The 14,132-nt window shown below is 41.3% G+C and overlaps 1 protein-coding gene across 11 annotated transcripts in view; it reads right to left on the bottom strand.

Moving 5' to 3' along the window:
• The window catches only part of PLCB4 (phospholipase C beta 4), a 455,945-nt gene that overhangs the window by 20,904 nt on the left and 420,909 nt on the right, over positions 1–14,132 (bottom strand). For all 11 annotated transcript variants that reach the window (XM_055131101.1, XM_055131100.1, XM_055131094.1 and 8 more), the window contains 2 exons: positions 8,132–8,181; positions 7,936–8,001 (listed from right to left, as the gene is read on the bottom strand). In XM_055131101.1, coding sequence (XP_054987076.1) covers positions 7,936–8,001; positions 8,132–8,181 — 116 coding nt within the window. The remainder of the gene's footprint in view (positions 1–7,935; positions 8,002–8,131; positions 8,182–14,132) is intronic.

Raw genomic sequence — 14,132 nt, 5'->3', positions numbered from 1 at the left:
TCCCTGCCCCAAGGGACCCAGCCCCTGCAGCCGACCTCCACTACCCAACTGCTGCTATGCTTCAGGCTGCTCTACACATGCTTGGTCTGAGCCTCACAAATGAGTGAACATATTCCTGGACCACACAACCGCTGACACATCATAAAACACTCCCTACCCATCTACCCATTTTCCATAATTACTACACCATATTTGATGGGGTTCAGACAGTAGGCAACAAATCATAGAGGGAAATATATATATATACATATATATATATATATATATATATATATGCCTCTTGGAGAGCCCAGCAAGCTACTGAGAGAATCCCGCCTGCATGGCAGAGCCTGGCAAGCTATCCTGTGGCATATTCGATATGTCAAAAATGGTAACAATAATGGGTCTCATTCCCCTGGCCCTGAAATATGGCAGCATTAGGAAAGATGAGGAAGGAGAGACTGCTAAAATCTCAGGTCTGGGACAAATGGAGACGTTACTGGCACCCGCTCGAGTAAATCTATGAACAACGAGATGACAATGATACAGTGATAGTTAATAGAAATAACAATAAATCTGGTCTTAAAAATGATATGTGCTTCTCTCTGTGATCAGAACTGTACCCACATGTGGTAGGCAGGGATTACCTAAGTGTTTGCGGGTAAAGTGTTTTTAAGGTAACACTTCTTTCATTAAGAAATGAGGATCCGGGGCTGGAGTGATAGCACAGCGGGTAGGGCGTTTGCCTTGCACGCGGCCGACCCAGGTTCAAATCCCAGCATCCCATATGGTCCCCTGAGCACCGCCAGGGGTGATTCCTGAGTGCATAAGCCAGGAGTGACCCTTGTGCATTGCTGGGTGTGACCCAAAAAGCAAAAAAGAAAAGAAAGAAATGAGGATCCTGGGCTGGAATGATAGCACAGCGGGTAGGGTGTTTGCCTTCACACGGTCAACCCGGGTTCGATTCCCAGCATCCCATATGGTCCCCCAAGCACCGCCAGGAGTAATTCCTGAGTGCATAGTCAGGAGTGACCCCTGTGCATCCCTGGGTGTGACCCAAAAAGAAAAAAAACGGGAAAAAGAAATGAAGATCTTAATTGCTGATCCTCATGTTGAGAGGACTAAGACACAGCTTTCTGAAGTGTAAATTAGAGAAGGTAGGAAACTATCTCTAAGTCTACTTTAATTAAAAAATATATTATTGATTTTATTCTTTTTTCAATTAAATCATGAGACACTATGGGTGTTATATACATATAAATATATGTGTATGTATGTATATATATACATCTCTCTATATATATTTCCCTTGTCCACTTGGAGGAAAAGTACCAATATTAGATATATTGACTTAAAAGTCTGTCTTAATTACGACATTACCAGTAAACCCAGTCTGTGTGTAGCTCTGATCTCTGTCCCTTTCTACTTCCTAACAGAGCCAGTTGTGGGCATGTTACTGCCTTCTTACTATAAATTATAATGAAAGAAATAACAGCCTTCCTGTTAAGAGCTAAATTGCTTGTCTGGCAAGAAGCAAAATTTCCATTAGTTGCTTTTCTAAAATGTATCTTCAGTCAATTTCTCAGGCATTTTAACCAACTTGTCAAATGGTCATGCTGCAAACTGGTAGCCTAATGGATGCATCCAGTCTTCAAATGTTTTTTTTTTTAATTTATTTTTATTTTTTTTATTTTAACTTTTTATTAAATCACCATGTGGAAAGTTACAAAGTTCTCAGGTTTATGTCTCAGTTATACTATATTCAAACACCCATCCCTTCACCAGTGCCCACACTCCACCACCAAAAACCCCACTTTACCCCCCGCCCCCACCCCCCACCCCCTACTGTATTACTAATGAATTTCACTTCATTTTCTCTTTACCTTGATTACAACCATATTTCACTACAAAACTCACGATAGTTGTTGGAGTTTGCACCCAAGAGAGACAGACCTACTACCAAGGAAGCATTTGATAATTAGTTTTCCATTGCTGGAAATGAAGAAATATGTAGCCCCACTGCTACAAGTACATAACTCTTTTTCTTTTTCCTCCCCCCCCCCTTTTTTTTTCCGTCATCCCCCTACCCACGCCTCATAGTATGGTGTACGCCACGCCACGTCGGCCAGTGTGGGGCTTTTGCTTAGTTCACAGTCCAGAGAGGTGGCTGCTACATTAATAACCTTCAATATTTCAACAAAAACTTACTGTTATTATTCGGAGTTTCCCCCCCAAGTCAGACCTGTTCAGAAGGAACCATTTCATATTGCTGACAATTATAAATGTTAAGTCACGCGGATGCAGCAGCGTCCGCGAGGTTTTGGATTTCTGTATAAAGTCCAGGGAAAATTCTGCCAGAAATCGCATAGCCCAGCTCACAGTTCCCGTGCATTGCTGTTCTGGGGACATGGTTGGGAGCACTTGCTGGGTTCAGAAGTCATCCATCTGTCTCCAGATGTTGAGCGTAGAGCAGCAGAGCGGCCGTGTGAACGCATGGCCACCCGGTTCGAATCCCGGCGGAGCACAAGCCGGAGCCGGTGCCAGCCCCAGCCCACTAATTCGACTTCCCAAGTGTCCCGCTGTTCAAGTTCAAAACACATTATTTTTTTTTCCTTTCCACGCCAAAAGTTCATACCTGATTAAACGTCCATAAGATGGCGTAGGCCGCGCCGCTTCTCCCAGAGGGGAGAGAACCAAGGAGGAAGGATATTTCCCCCCTTAGCCGACGCGGGGCTAAAGCTTAGTTCACAGTCTGGGGACATGGTTGGGAGCACTTGCTGGGTTCAGAAGTCATCCATGGGGCTCCGGATGTTGGGCGTAGAGCAGCAGAGCGGCCGTGCGAAGGATCCCGGCCCAGTCTTCAAATGTTTTGTTGTCATATAAAATTTCACATTTTATGATTCTCATTTTAAGAATGAAGCTGGCCCATATGGTGGGTACTAAGTTTACTTAGACCTTGGACAAAAATGAGGGCTCCCTGTCTTCTATACCAGGCTGACTTCCCATGTTTACCTTTTGCTTGGTTCCTATGGGCATCTAACTTGGAATTCTACTTCTCATATATTATTGGGGATATTTATCCAACTTTGGGCTTAGCTGATTTTTCCCCCAGGACTAATTACATTGGGCATTTGAAAAGTAGGTCTGTTTCTTAAGAAAAGCAACCCACGTTTCTGGCTCCAGTGAGTCATGCAGTAGGGTGGGATTACTGTTTCTTAATTGTTTTTATGTCTTTCATCTAATGGACACTTGAAAATCACTCCCCTGGTTTCCATTTCAAATTGAAGAGGTGGTTCCATAGTGAGAGAGAACTAAAAGTGATTGCTAGTTGCATTCAAGGGGGAAAAAACCCTAACCAGTGACATTTTCATTTAAATTAGACATTTTAACTAGCATCTTGATTTCATTTGGGAAAGGAATGGTCCTTACCCTGTCTTTTTCTCCTCACTGCACTACAATAGATCACATAACTATTCCCAAGGCCCTCTTACAAAAGGTAGAATCTCATCTTCATGGTGTGATTCCCGTTCCATCTCACAGCCAATTTTTTTTTTTTTTTGCTTTTTTGGGTCACACCTGGCGATGCACAGGGGTTACTCCTGGCTCTGCACTCAGGAATTACCCCTGGCTGTGCTCAGGGGACCATATGGGATGCTGGGATTTGAACCCGGGTCGGCCGCGTGCAAGGCAAAAGCCCTACTCGCTGTGCTATCTCTCCAGCCCCTCACAGCCAACTTTTACATTGGAAAATAGTCTTCCTTTTGGACCCTGCATTTATTTCTCAAACCATCAGACAATAGTTCAAGAACACCTTGTTTCCCATTGAGTCTGAAAAACAGACTCAAACAGACTCAAATAGAATGATGTACAAGATCTGAGTTCTTATAATCACTTATTTCCTATAATCCCTATAATCACTGAATATGGATTATGTGCTGTTCTGCTCTCATCATTAAGTACGAGGATTGAGGCTATGCTGTGTCTGACTGAATGTGACAATAACAGCTTCCACCTGGGGAGGTTATTTTAGAACTCAAGGGTATGGAGTGGCAAACCTTGGTTTCATTAAGATGGCTGCAAGACATACAGAAGGGTCACAGAGACAGGCTGGGCAGTGGGAGAGAAAGTGGGAACATTGGTGGAGGGAAGTGGATATTGGTGAAGGGGCTGGTGTTGGAGCACTGTATGCCTGAAACTTAATCATGAGTAATTTTATAATTCATGGTCACTGTCACTGTCACTGTCATCCCGTTGCTCATCGATTTGTTTGAGCGGGCACCAGTAACGTCTCTCATTGAGAGACTTATTGTTACTGTTTTTGGCATATCCAATACACCACGGGTAGCTTGCCAGGCTCTGCCGTGTGGGCTCGATACTCTCGGTAGCTTGCCGGGCTCTCTGAGAGGGGCGGAGGAATCGAACACATGAAAGGCAAACACCCAACTGCTGTGCTATCGCTCCAGCCCATAATTCATGGTGATTCAGTTAAAAAAAAAAGAAAAAATTCTGGCCCATATTAATGATTCATGTTAGAAATGGAGTATAAGTAATGGTGTGTCATTCTGAGCTAAGGACACAAGAAAACTGTCATGCTTCTGCTTGGTCTCTTGGGACCCCTGTCATACGAATAAGCCTGAGCTCGTATCACTGAAAATCAGAGGCTGCAAAATGAAGAGAGAAAATGGCTCAGCAAAGACCTTCCTAGATCTGCAAGGCCATCGGGACTCCACCAGCTCACCACCTGCCAAACTATCAGGACAGCAGATGTGTGACTGAATTCAAGTGAAACCAGAGGAATCACCCAGCTGAACTCCAAACTGCTGACCCACAGTGTTATGGAGGTACATATATTGTTATTATTTTTTAAGTTATTACAGTTGGAGTGATCTGTTCAATAAAAAAGGTAACTGGTATAAGCTATAATAAATACAGGCTTTTCTTATAGAGTAATTATTAAAACTACCATAATTATTTAGATATACCTCAATATATACTTGCTCTATCATTTTGAATGCATAGGCAGAAAAATTAGTGTTAGGCTAAACAAGGTCAAACGAAGGTCATACAGATCAGGCACTAAGTACTTTTAATAATCATAGAGTTAACATTTCATTCCTCCCCCAACTGGCACTTGTTTTTCCATTTTAAATACAAGTATGATAGCAGGGAGGGCCTCAGTACATATTAGAAAAATAAATATCCATACATATGTGTACAGACATATATTATGCATATATCCTTTATCTTAGAAGTAGCTCAGATGACAGTGGAAAATTTTACAGACTGAAACATTATAGTTTATAGACTAAATGGTCTAATTATCTGAAACATTCTGTTGGCAAAGTTCTTGAACAATTAAAATAGATAAGAAGCATTTAATTGCAACCAGAATTAACTTTTAGTAGATATACAATATTTAGTATAAAACTTACCTCTGTGAATTGTATTTTATTCATATTTAAAATCTGGGACACTAGTATTTGTTTTAGGGATGCTAGAGGATTTAATATATAAAAATGTGTAACAGAAAAGTGGCACTAAATATATAATTAGGTTAATTATATTTATTATTAGTTTTATATTAAAAACAGAATTCTGAATTCATAAATTATACTGCCAAAGAAGTATGAAGAAAAAAGTGGTTCTTCTGTGAAATTAATGTGGGAGAATGATTTTACTCAGCTAATAATCATATACTTGTAATTTGAACTTTTGAAGTGTGTGAGAATGTGAAAAACAAGCTTGAAGGGTATTCTCTGGTTTAGAAATAAATGCATTTTGGCAAAATAATGAATAGGTACTGTAGTTCTGTTATTTGGCCCGAAGACATTTGAAGATTTCCTCCATAAAAGTGAACACTGACTCTATTATGAAAGCTCACACAAATTCAGATGGCACAATTTAGGAACATTTAAAATATTCATTTAGGTTGGATTTTATTATGATTTAAATCTCCAAAAACCTCAACATTGTTTCTGGAAAGAAAGGCAACTTGGAGTCTATCAACCAGCTGAGATTAGTTGGTGATGAAAGAATATGATTATTTTATAATGATTATTTTCCCTGTCTACAAGTGTGAAAAGAAATGGCAGGCAAGAACCAAGTCAAAGATGCAGCCAGTTTTCCCAGTAACTCTGCACTCCTTAAACCATTGGCTCAATAGTACGGGGAACAGTACTAGGTCAAATCTCTCAAAGGACACAAATTGCTGAAGAAATGACAGCTACAGGCCAGCCTCTTTGCACTTTAATATCTGAAGTGAGTCAGAGGCACTCACTGCAGTTCAATTCCATAGGATATTGCCGTGGTTTGAGGCTTTGGTCAGAGTGGAAAAACGACACTGCAAAATTAGCTTAAACGAATTCAGAGGGGTTTTCAAGCTAAGAAATTAAGTTTCTCTCCCTTTCATTGTACTTCATGGGAGAAGCCATTTATTATCCCTCGTGCAGCAGCTGCTGTTGTGATGGCCCCTTGGGAGAGCATGAGACACCCCATTTCCCTGTGTCTCAGGGAAGGAGACCAGAAAGCAGTACAATGTGTGAGTGCACTGGAGGTTTTCCATGACAGGAAAATTCCCAAGGTTACCACCTACAGGTTTCTTAAATTTGTTCTGATAAATTCTTAAAATCATTGTTAACAGCATTCTCAAGGGTGAAGAGGAAAAAGAACTGTATTTCAGAAGTAGGCTACTGAGCTGAATTTCTGTAATGAGAAAGAAGCCAGAAGAGAGAATTCTTCAGGTTCCACGGCATTAATGATGGAGTTGGCTGGGTCTCTTTCTACAAAGCACTGTAGCACTGTCATCCCGTTGTTCATCGATTTGCTCGAGCGGGCACCAGTAACGTCTCCATTGTGAGATTTGTTGTCACTGTTTTTTGGCATATCAAAGATGCCATGGGTAGCTTGCCAGGCTCTGCTGTGCAGGCGAGATACTCTCGGTAGCTTATCAGGCTCTCTAAGAGGGACGGAGGAATCGAACCTGGGTCGGTCGATGCAAGGCAAACAAACGCCTTAGCCGCTGGGCTATTGTTCCAGTCCAGAAATATAATCACTGTATCACTGTCACTATCATCCCATTGCTCATCAATTTGCTCGAGAGGGCACGAGTAATGTCTTCATGTGAAACTTGTTGTAACTGTTTTTGGCATATCAAATACGCCACGGGTAGCTTGCCAGGCTCTGGCAAGATACTCTCTCGGTAGATTGCCGGACTCTCTGAGAGGGGCAGAGGAATCGAACCTGGGTCGGCTGTGTGCAAAGCAAATGCCTTACCCACTGGGCTATCTCTCCAGTCCAGAAATATATTAAACTCCTTCTACAAAATGTGTACATAGTGTCTGCAGGAAGTGAGCCAGGAAATCAGGGACCAGGAGGATAAAATCCTTCAACAGTCACCCCATGAAGGGCAGGGTACTTGGGAGAGGAGGGAGTACGAAATCTTACTGTTATATTTTAAATGGGTGAAGCTTCCTGATGCTCTTGGAATAATTGTTAGAAATGTGGATAATCAATTTTTGCCAGCCAATCGCAAATACAGCTTGCATTTCTTTTCTTTATTTTTTGTTTGTTTGGGGGGTCATATTCGGTGGTGCTCAGGACTGGCTTACTCTTAGTTCTATGCTCAGAGATCGATTCTCATGGGCTAAGGCTCCATATGGGATGCCAGGCATTGAACCCAGTCGGCAGCCTGAAAAGTAAGCATTCTACCTGCTCAATTATCATCCCAGCCCCGGTTTGATTTTATTTTTAAGTAGATAAAATAAAGGAAGTGCTGTCCAACTGGATAAAATAAAGGAAATGCTATCCAGCTAGTTGATATCAGTTTCTCAAGTTTGGGAAGAGAATAACATCATCGCTGAATAACAAAAAATAATTGCTTGAGATTTTCATCAGAGAGTTAAACATAAAAACACATTAAAATCACACACATATGCTTGTACACATATAACAATGTACCTTTGCATGCTTCTTCTTTAAAGAATTTAGTTCCTTCTGTTGTTTCTTTAAGTGTTTCAAGTAAGCCTGTGGAAGAAATAAAGAGGACTCAGAATAAACTTTGGTAGCCACGATGGTTATACAAGATGCTGAAATATATTGGTTTTACCAAGAGGCATAATATGACAGTGCTTGCAGAATGATAAAGCAATTTTACCTTCATCTGTTTCAAATCTTCTATTCTCACTTGAGGGATGAGTTCTATACCTTAAAAGAAATAATGTTGCTGTTAGAGAAAATTAGAAAAATCAATAATGTAAAATGAACATTTTTTGGTGCCTCATTTGAAGACTCTGAAGAAGCAGTAAGGTAATGTTATGGATATACACACCGTAAGTTCTAAATTCAAAGCAATTTACCAGACAATTAGTTTAAGTGTTTATCATCTTAGGTGAGGTTCCCTATTGAAAAAAAGTCTGAGACAGGGTCTGCTGTGTACTAGATTTACTTTCTGTTTGTTCACTTAATAAAAGTAGCTTTCCAGGGAAGTGCTGAATTTTTATTGTGTATTGTTTTTCTGAAAAACCAGAGGAGTTAGTCAAATAATTTTGAGAACCTCTGGTCTATAATACCTTGTAAAACTCGGTCTTCATATAAGAAAGATCTCTTTGCTTTGTTTTCTTTTGCTCCATTCTTGGAATACGAGACTACTTTTCTAAGAGATCTCACAGTCTCTTTTCCTATTTCTTTTTCTCTCAGTCCTTCCTCCTTTCTTTTGACCACAGCTCTGCTCTCAAATGTTTCTGGCTAGATGTATCATCAATGGCAAGAAATCAGTGGTATCCAGGACAAAGGTCATCTGACCATAGGCAGGCCTCATGACTCCACTGCTTCTCTCAATGGGACCACTTGTTTCAGAGTTACCACTGAGCTTTCTTCTCCTTAAGGCCCATATCCAAATTACAACTTATTTTTATTCTTTCCCTTATTTCTTCCTTCACATACTTACAGCTTAACCCGGGTCCTCATTGCCAGTATTATGGATCATTCATTAATCATCGTTGTTCTAAGTCTGGTGAAGAAACTGCTAGATCTTTACTAGGTGTGGATCTAGAGCCATACTGATGAAGATGTGATCTCTCCAGTAATTACGCTTTTCCGGGTTGCTACCACTTAGGAAATAGTATATGCAATCAAGTATGATGTTCTAACTGGGGCAGTTAATTAATATATCATAATTAAATGTGTTTTTAAAATTGAATCACCGTGAAATACACAAAGTTGCTCACGATTGGGTTTTATTAGTCATACAATGTTCCAACACTAGTGTACTAATTTTAAATAATTCTTAACTTTATCTGTCTTTCTGAATTAGTTCTTCTGTAAGATTATCCATCTTCTTAACATATGCTTGGATGGGTTGGAGAGAGAGTACAATGGGTAGGGAGAGTGCCTTGCATGAGACTGTCATAGCTTCAGTTCCTGGCTCCACATACGAGCTCCCAAGTGATACCATAGTGCCAGAAGTCCTGAGCCCTGCTGGATATAGCTCTCTCTCTCTCTCTCTCTCTCTCTCTCTCTCTCACACACACACACACACACACATACACGCACACGCACATGCACATGCACATGCATTTAATTTTATTATCATTTCTCCTGCTCTTCTCAGAGAAGTCTCAGATTTTTTCACAAACTAGGAAAGTAAGCTCTCTGTCAGCATTCAGTCTGGTCCCTTTTCCTACAGTCTGGGTTGCTTCCAGTGCTATTTCCTGTTGTCTTCTTGACTATCCTCTTTGCTCTCTCCCTCTCTCTCTTTCTCTTTCTTTCTCTCTCTCTCTCTCTCTCTCTCTCTCTCTCTCTCTCTCTCTCTCATATTTTGAGACACACCCAGCAGCGCTCACAGCTTACTCCGGCTCTGCACTCAGAAATCACTCCTGACTTGACTCAAAGGACTGTATGGGGTACTGGGGATTGAAGTGGGTGGGCAGCCTGCAAGGCAAACACCCTCCACTGTACTATAGCTCTGGCTCTGAGTCTTCTCTTTCTGTCAAGATTCAACTCAATTAGGATGTCATCCATAAATATTTCCTGGAAATCCTATTGGAACAAACAATATCGCTCTGTTCCTGTTTCTTAAGGGCCAGCTTTGACTCAGCTCTGCCTGGGCCTCTGCCCTATCTTACCCATTCGGCCAGGTATGGTAGGAAGGCGTTGCTCATTGGACAGGGCTGTCTGATTACTAAGTTTCCTGATTCCTAAGCAAAAGGAATGCATCTCTCCAGGAAACTGGAAACGAGGTGAGGTCTGCTTTCCTCCTTCAAAAGCAGTCTTGAGTGGAATCAGAAGGAGGCAGTTCTGAACATAAACAAGCCTCTTCTAGGACTAGAACCCTGGGTTCTTCTCTAAATTGGTCACATAGTAACTGCTCTCCACTTAACTCCTTCCAGTTAGTCTTAATGTCCTGGTAGGTAAGATACTAGGACTTTAAAAAACAAAAACACTTTCATTTTCCACTGTCTATCTCTGTCTGTGTGGCTTCCGTTAATAATGTCCACTGATGGTTGGAATGTCCAAAACCTGCATTATTACCTTATACCATGTTCTTTCCAGAGAAGAACAGACACACAGCTGTAGGCGAAGGATAATTTGGGCTACTTTTGTGCAGTCTCATTTCCAAATATTTTTTTTCACAAAGCCCAATGCACACTTAATTTCCTGCTAAAGTACTGTGCTGCTTTGGTTTGGGATGGATATCTTGTATCATACCTCAAACTGCAGCACTTATATGTGCCTAAGTGTATGAACAATTTGATTTTCTTACACCAGGGACACCAAACCCACATATGATTAGGAAGTATGATTATTTATGTAGGAAGAATTAATTTAGTAAATATTTCTTGGTCAAAGAAGGCATTTCAAGGAAGGCTGGATGAAATCAGAATGGATGTGTGGACAATAAGGATAAAGACATTCATTTTAAATGACCTCTGTATTGTTCCCCTATATACTAGCTGAATAATAGCACATGGTACATATGACTCCTGGTGATGAATCTCTTATGACGGAACTGATTTTAAATAAATGGCATTTGATAAGTTTATAAACATAAATAACCATGGATGCTAAATATTTGTAAATGGGGGAAAAGTTTCAAAGGAATCTATAAGTATCTAAGTTATTGTGATTCAACTGGTTCATGAGCCCTTTGCCTCCAGATAAGATATAAGGCAACATTCTGGAGAAATGGAGATTATTCAGTGAAGTTCACAGTGGCAAAGTTTAAAGGATACCCTTTGGGGGCCTCTTTGGCTCCTGATCAAGTCACTTGACGGCCATGATCCCTCAGACTCAGAAACAAATCTCGGAACCCAGCGGCTTCTGGCAGAAATGCATCCGGACTCTGCATTAGGTTACCGGTCCAGGGTCACCCCAGGCGGGAAAAGGTGCCATCCCACCACCTTTCTTCCTGGGTGGCTCGGTGGCCGCCATCTTCCAGAGGCCAATGGATAGACAGGTATGGGCCCACAGTGATGAGACACATGGGGCCTCAAGGAATGGGACTGGAGCCGACCCTTTCCTCCCCTGCCCCAATGAGACCCTGAGTTGCCACCCACGAACGGCCTCTCTGGCTCCTGATCAAGTTGCTTTAACAGCCATGATACCAGAAACTCAGAAATAAATCTTGGAACCCAGCAGCTTCTGGCAGAAATCCCTCAGCTGCGTGACACCACATGCTATTCATAATCAGCAACAGAAAACAAACTGTCAAATGTTGCCTTTTCCGCAGATCTGAATATTGGGTTTGGAATGGGAGATGCAGGCTGAAAGTAGACTACAGACCGAACACGATGGCCACTTAATGCCTCTACTACAAACCACAGCACCCAAAAGGAGAGAGAGGGCAAAAGGGAATGCCCTGCCACAGAGGAGGGTTGGGGTAGGGGAGGACGGGGTGGGTGTGGTGGGAGGGATGCTGGGACTATTGGTGGTGGAAAATGGGCATTGGTGGAGGTACGGGCACTCGACCACTGTATGACTGAAATGTAAGCACGAAAAGTTTGTAAGTCTGTAACTGTACCTCACGGTGATTCACTAATAAAAATCTTTTTAAAAATCTCAAATAATAATGATGGTTCTGGATGCCCACTCTCACCACTTCTCTTTAATATAGTACTGGAAGTATTAGCAATAGCTATCAGGCCAGAAAAAGATATTAAGGGGATTCAGATTGGAAAGGAAGAAATCAAGCTCTCACTATTCGCAGACGATATGATGCTATACCTAGAGAAACCTAAAAGCTCTAGTAAGAAACTCTTAGAAACAATTGACCTGTACAGTAAAGTCGCAGGCTATAAAATCAATACCCAAAAATCCATGGCCTTCCTATATGCAAACAATGAGACAGAGGAAAGGGACATGAAAAAAGCAATCCCGTTCACAATCGTGCCCCAGAAAATCAAATACCTTGGAATCAGCTTAACTAAAGAAGTAAAGGACCTCTACAAAGAAAACTATAAAACGCTACTCCATGAAATAAAAGAGGACATTAGGAAATGGAAACATATCCCCTGCTCATGGATAGGGAGAATGAACATTGTCAAAATGGCAATACTCCCAAAAGCATTATACAAATTTAATGCGATCCCTATAGGGATACCCATGGCATTCTTCAAAGAAACGGATCAAACAATCCTGAAATTTATATGAAACAATAAACGCCCACGGATAGCTAAAACAATTCTTGGGAAAAAGATGATGGGAGGCATCATCACCCTCCCCAACCTTAAACTCTACTACAAAGCGGTAACAATTAAAACAGCATGGTACTGGAACAAAGGCAGAGCTGCAGACCAATGGAACAGGGTGGAATATCCCCACACACAACCTCAAATGTATGATCATCTAATCTTTGATAAAGGAGCAAGAGATGTGAAGTGGAGCAAGGAAAGTTTCTAACAAATGGTGCTGGCACAATTGGACAACCACATGCAAAAAAATGGGCTTAGAACTCGACCTGACACCATGCACAAAAGTCAGATCAAAATGGATTAAAGACCTCAATATCAGACCACAAACCATAAGGTACATTGAAGACAAGGTTGGCAAAACCCTCCACGATACTGAAGATAAAGGTATCTTCAAAGATGACATGGAACTAAGCAATCTAGTAAAAACAGAGATCAACAAATGGGACTACATTAAACTAAAAAGCTTCTGCACCGCAAAAGATACAGTGACCAGAATACAAAGACTATCTACAGAATGGGAAAGGATATTTACACAATACCCATCAGATAAGGGGTTGATATCAATGGTATATAAAGCCCTGGTTGAACTCTACAAGAAGAAAACATCTAACCCCATCAAAAAATGGGGTGAAGAAATGAACAGAAACTTTACCAAGGAAGAGATACAAATGGCCAAAAGGCACATGAAAAAGTGCTCTACATCACTAATCATCAGAGAGATGCAGATCAAAACAACCACGAGATACCACCTCACACCACAGAGACTAGCACACATCCAAAAGAACAAAAGCAACTGCTGTTGGAGAGGATGTGGGGAGAAAGGGACCCTTCTACACTGCTGGTGGGAATGCTGACTAGTTCAGCCCTTTTGGAAAACAATATGGACGATTCTCAAAAAACTAGAGGTTGAGCTCCCATTTGACCCAGCAATACCACTGCTGGGAATATATCCCACAGGAGCCAAAAAGTATAGTCGAAATGACATCTGCACTTATATGTTCATCGCAGCACTGTTTACAATAGCCAGAATCTGGAAAAAACCCGAGTGCCCTGAAACAGATGACTGGTTGAAGAAACTCTGGTACATGTTTACAATGGAATACTATGCAGCTGTTAGAAAAAATGAGGTCATGACGTTTGCATATAAGTGGATCAGCATGGAAAGTATCATGCTAAGTGAAATGAGTCAGAAAGAGAGAGACAGACATAGAAAGATTGCACTCATCTGTGGAATATAGAATAATAGACTATAAGACTAACACCCAATAATAGTAGAAATAAGTACCAGGAGGTTGTCTCCATGGCTTGGAGGCTGGTCTCTCATTCTGGGCAACTCAGAGAAGGAAACACCAAGTAAAATGTGGTCGGAGGTCATGTGGGGGAAGGGTGATGCGGGCTGAATATAGACTAGAGACTGAACACAATGGCCACTCAACACCTTTATTGCAAACCACAACACCTAATCAG

The sequence above is a fragment of the Sorex araneus genome, chromosome 3, assembly GCF_027595985.1.
Source record: "Sorex araneus isolate mSorAra2 chromosome 3, mSorAra2.pri, whole genome shotgun sequence".
NCBI classification, from domain to species: Eukaryota; Metazoa; Chordata; class Mammalia; order Eulipotyphla; family Soricidae; genus Sorex; species Sorex araneus.
The sequence above is the reverse complement of the archived record's forward strand: the minus strand, read 5'-3'. Positions and strand labels throughout refer to the sequence as shown.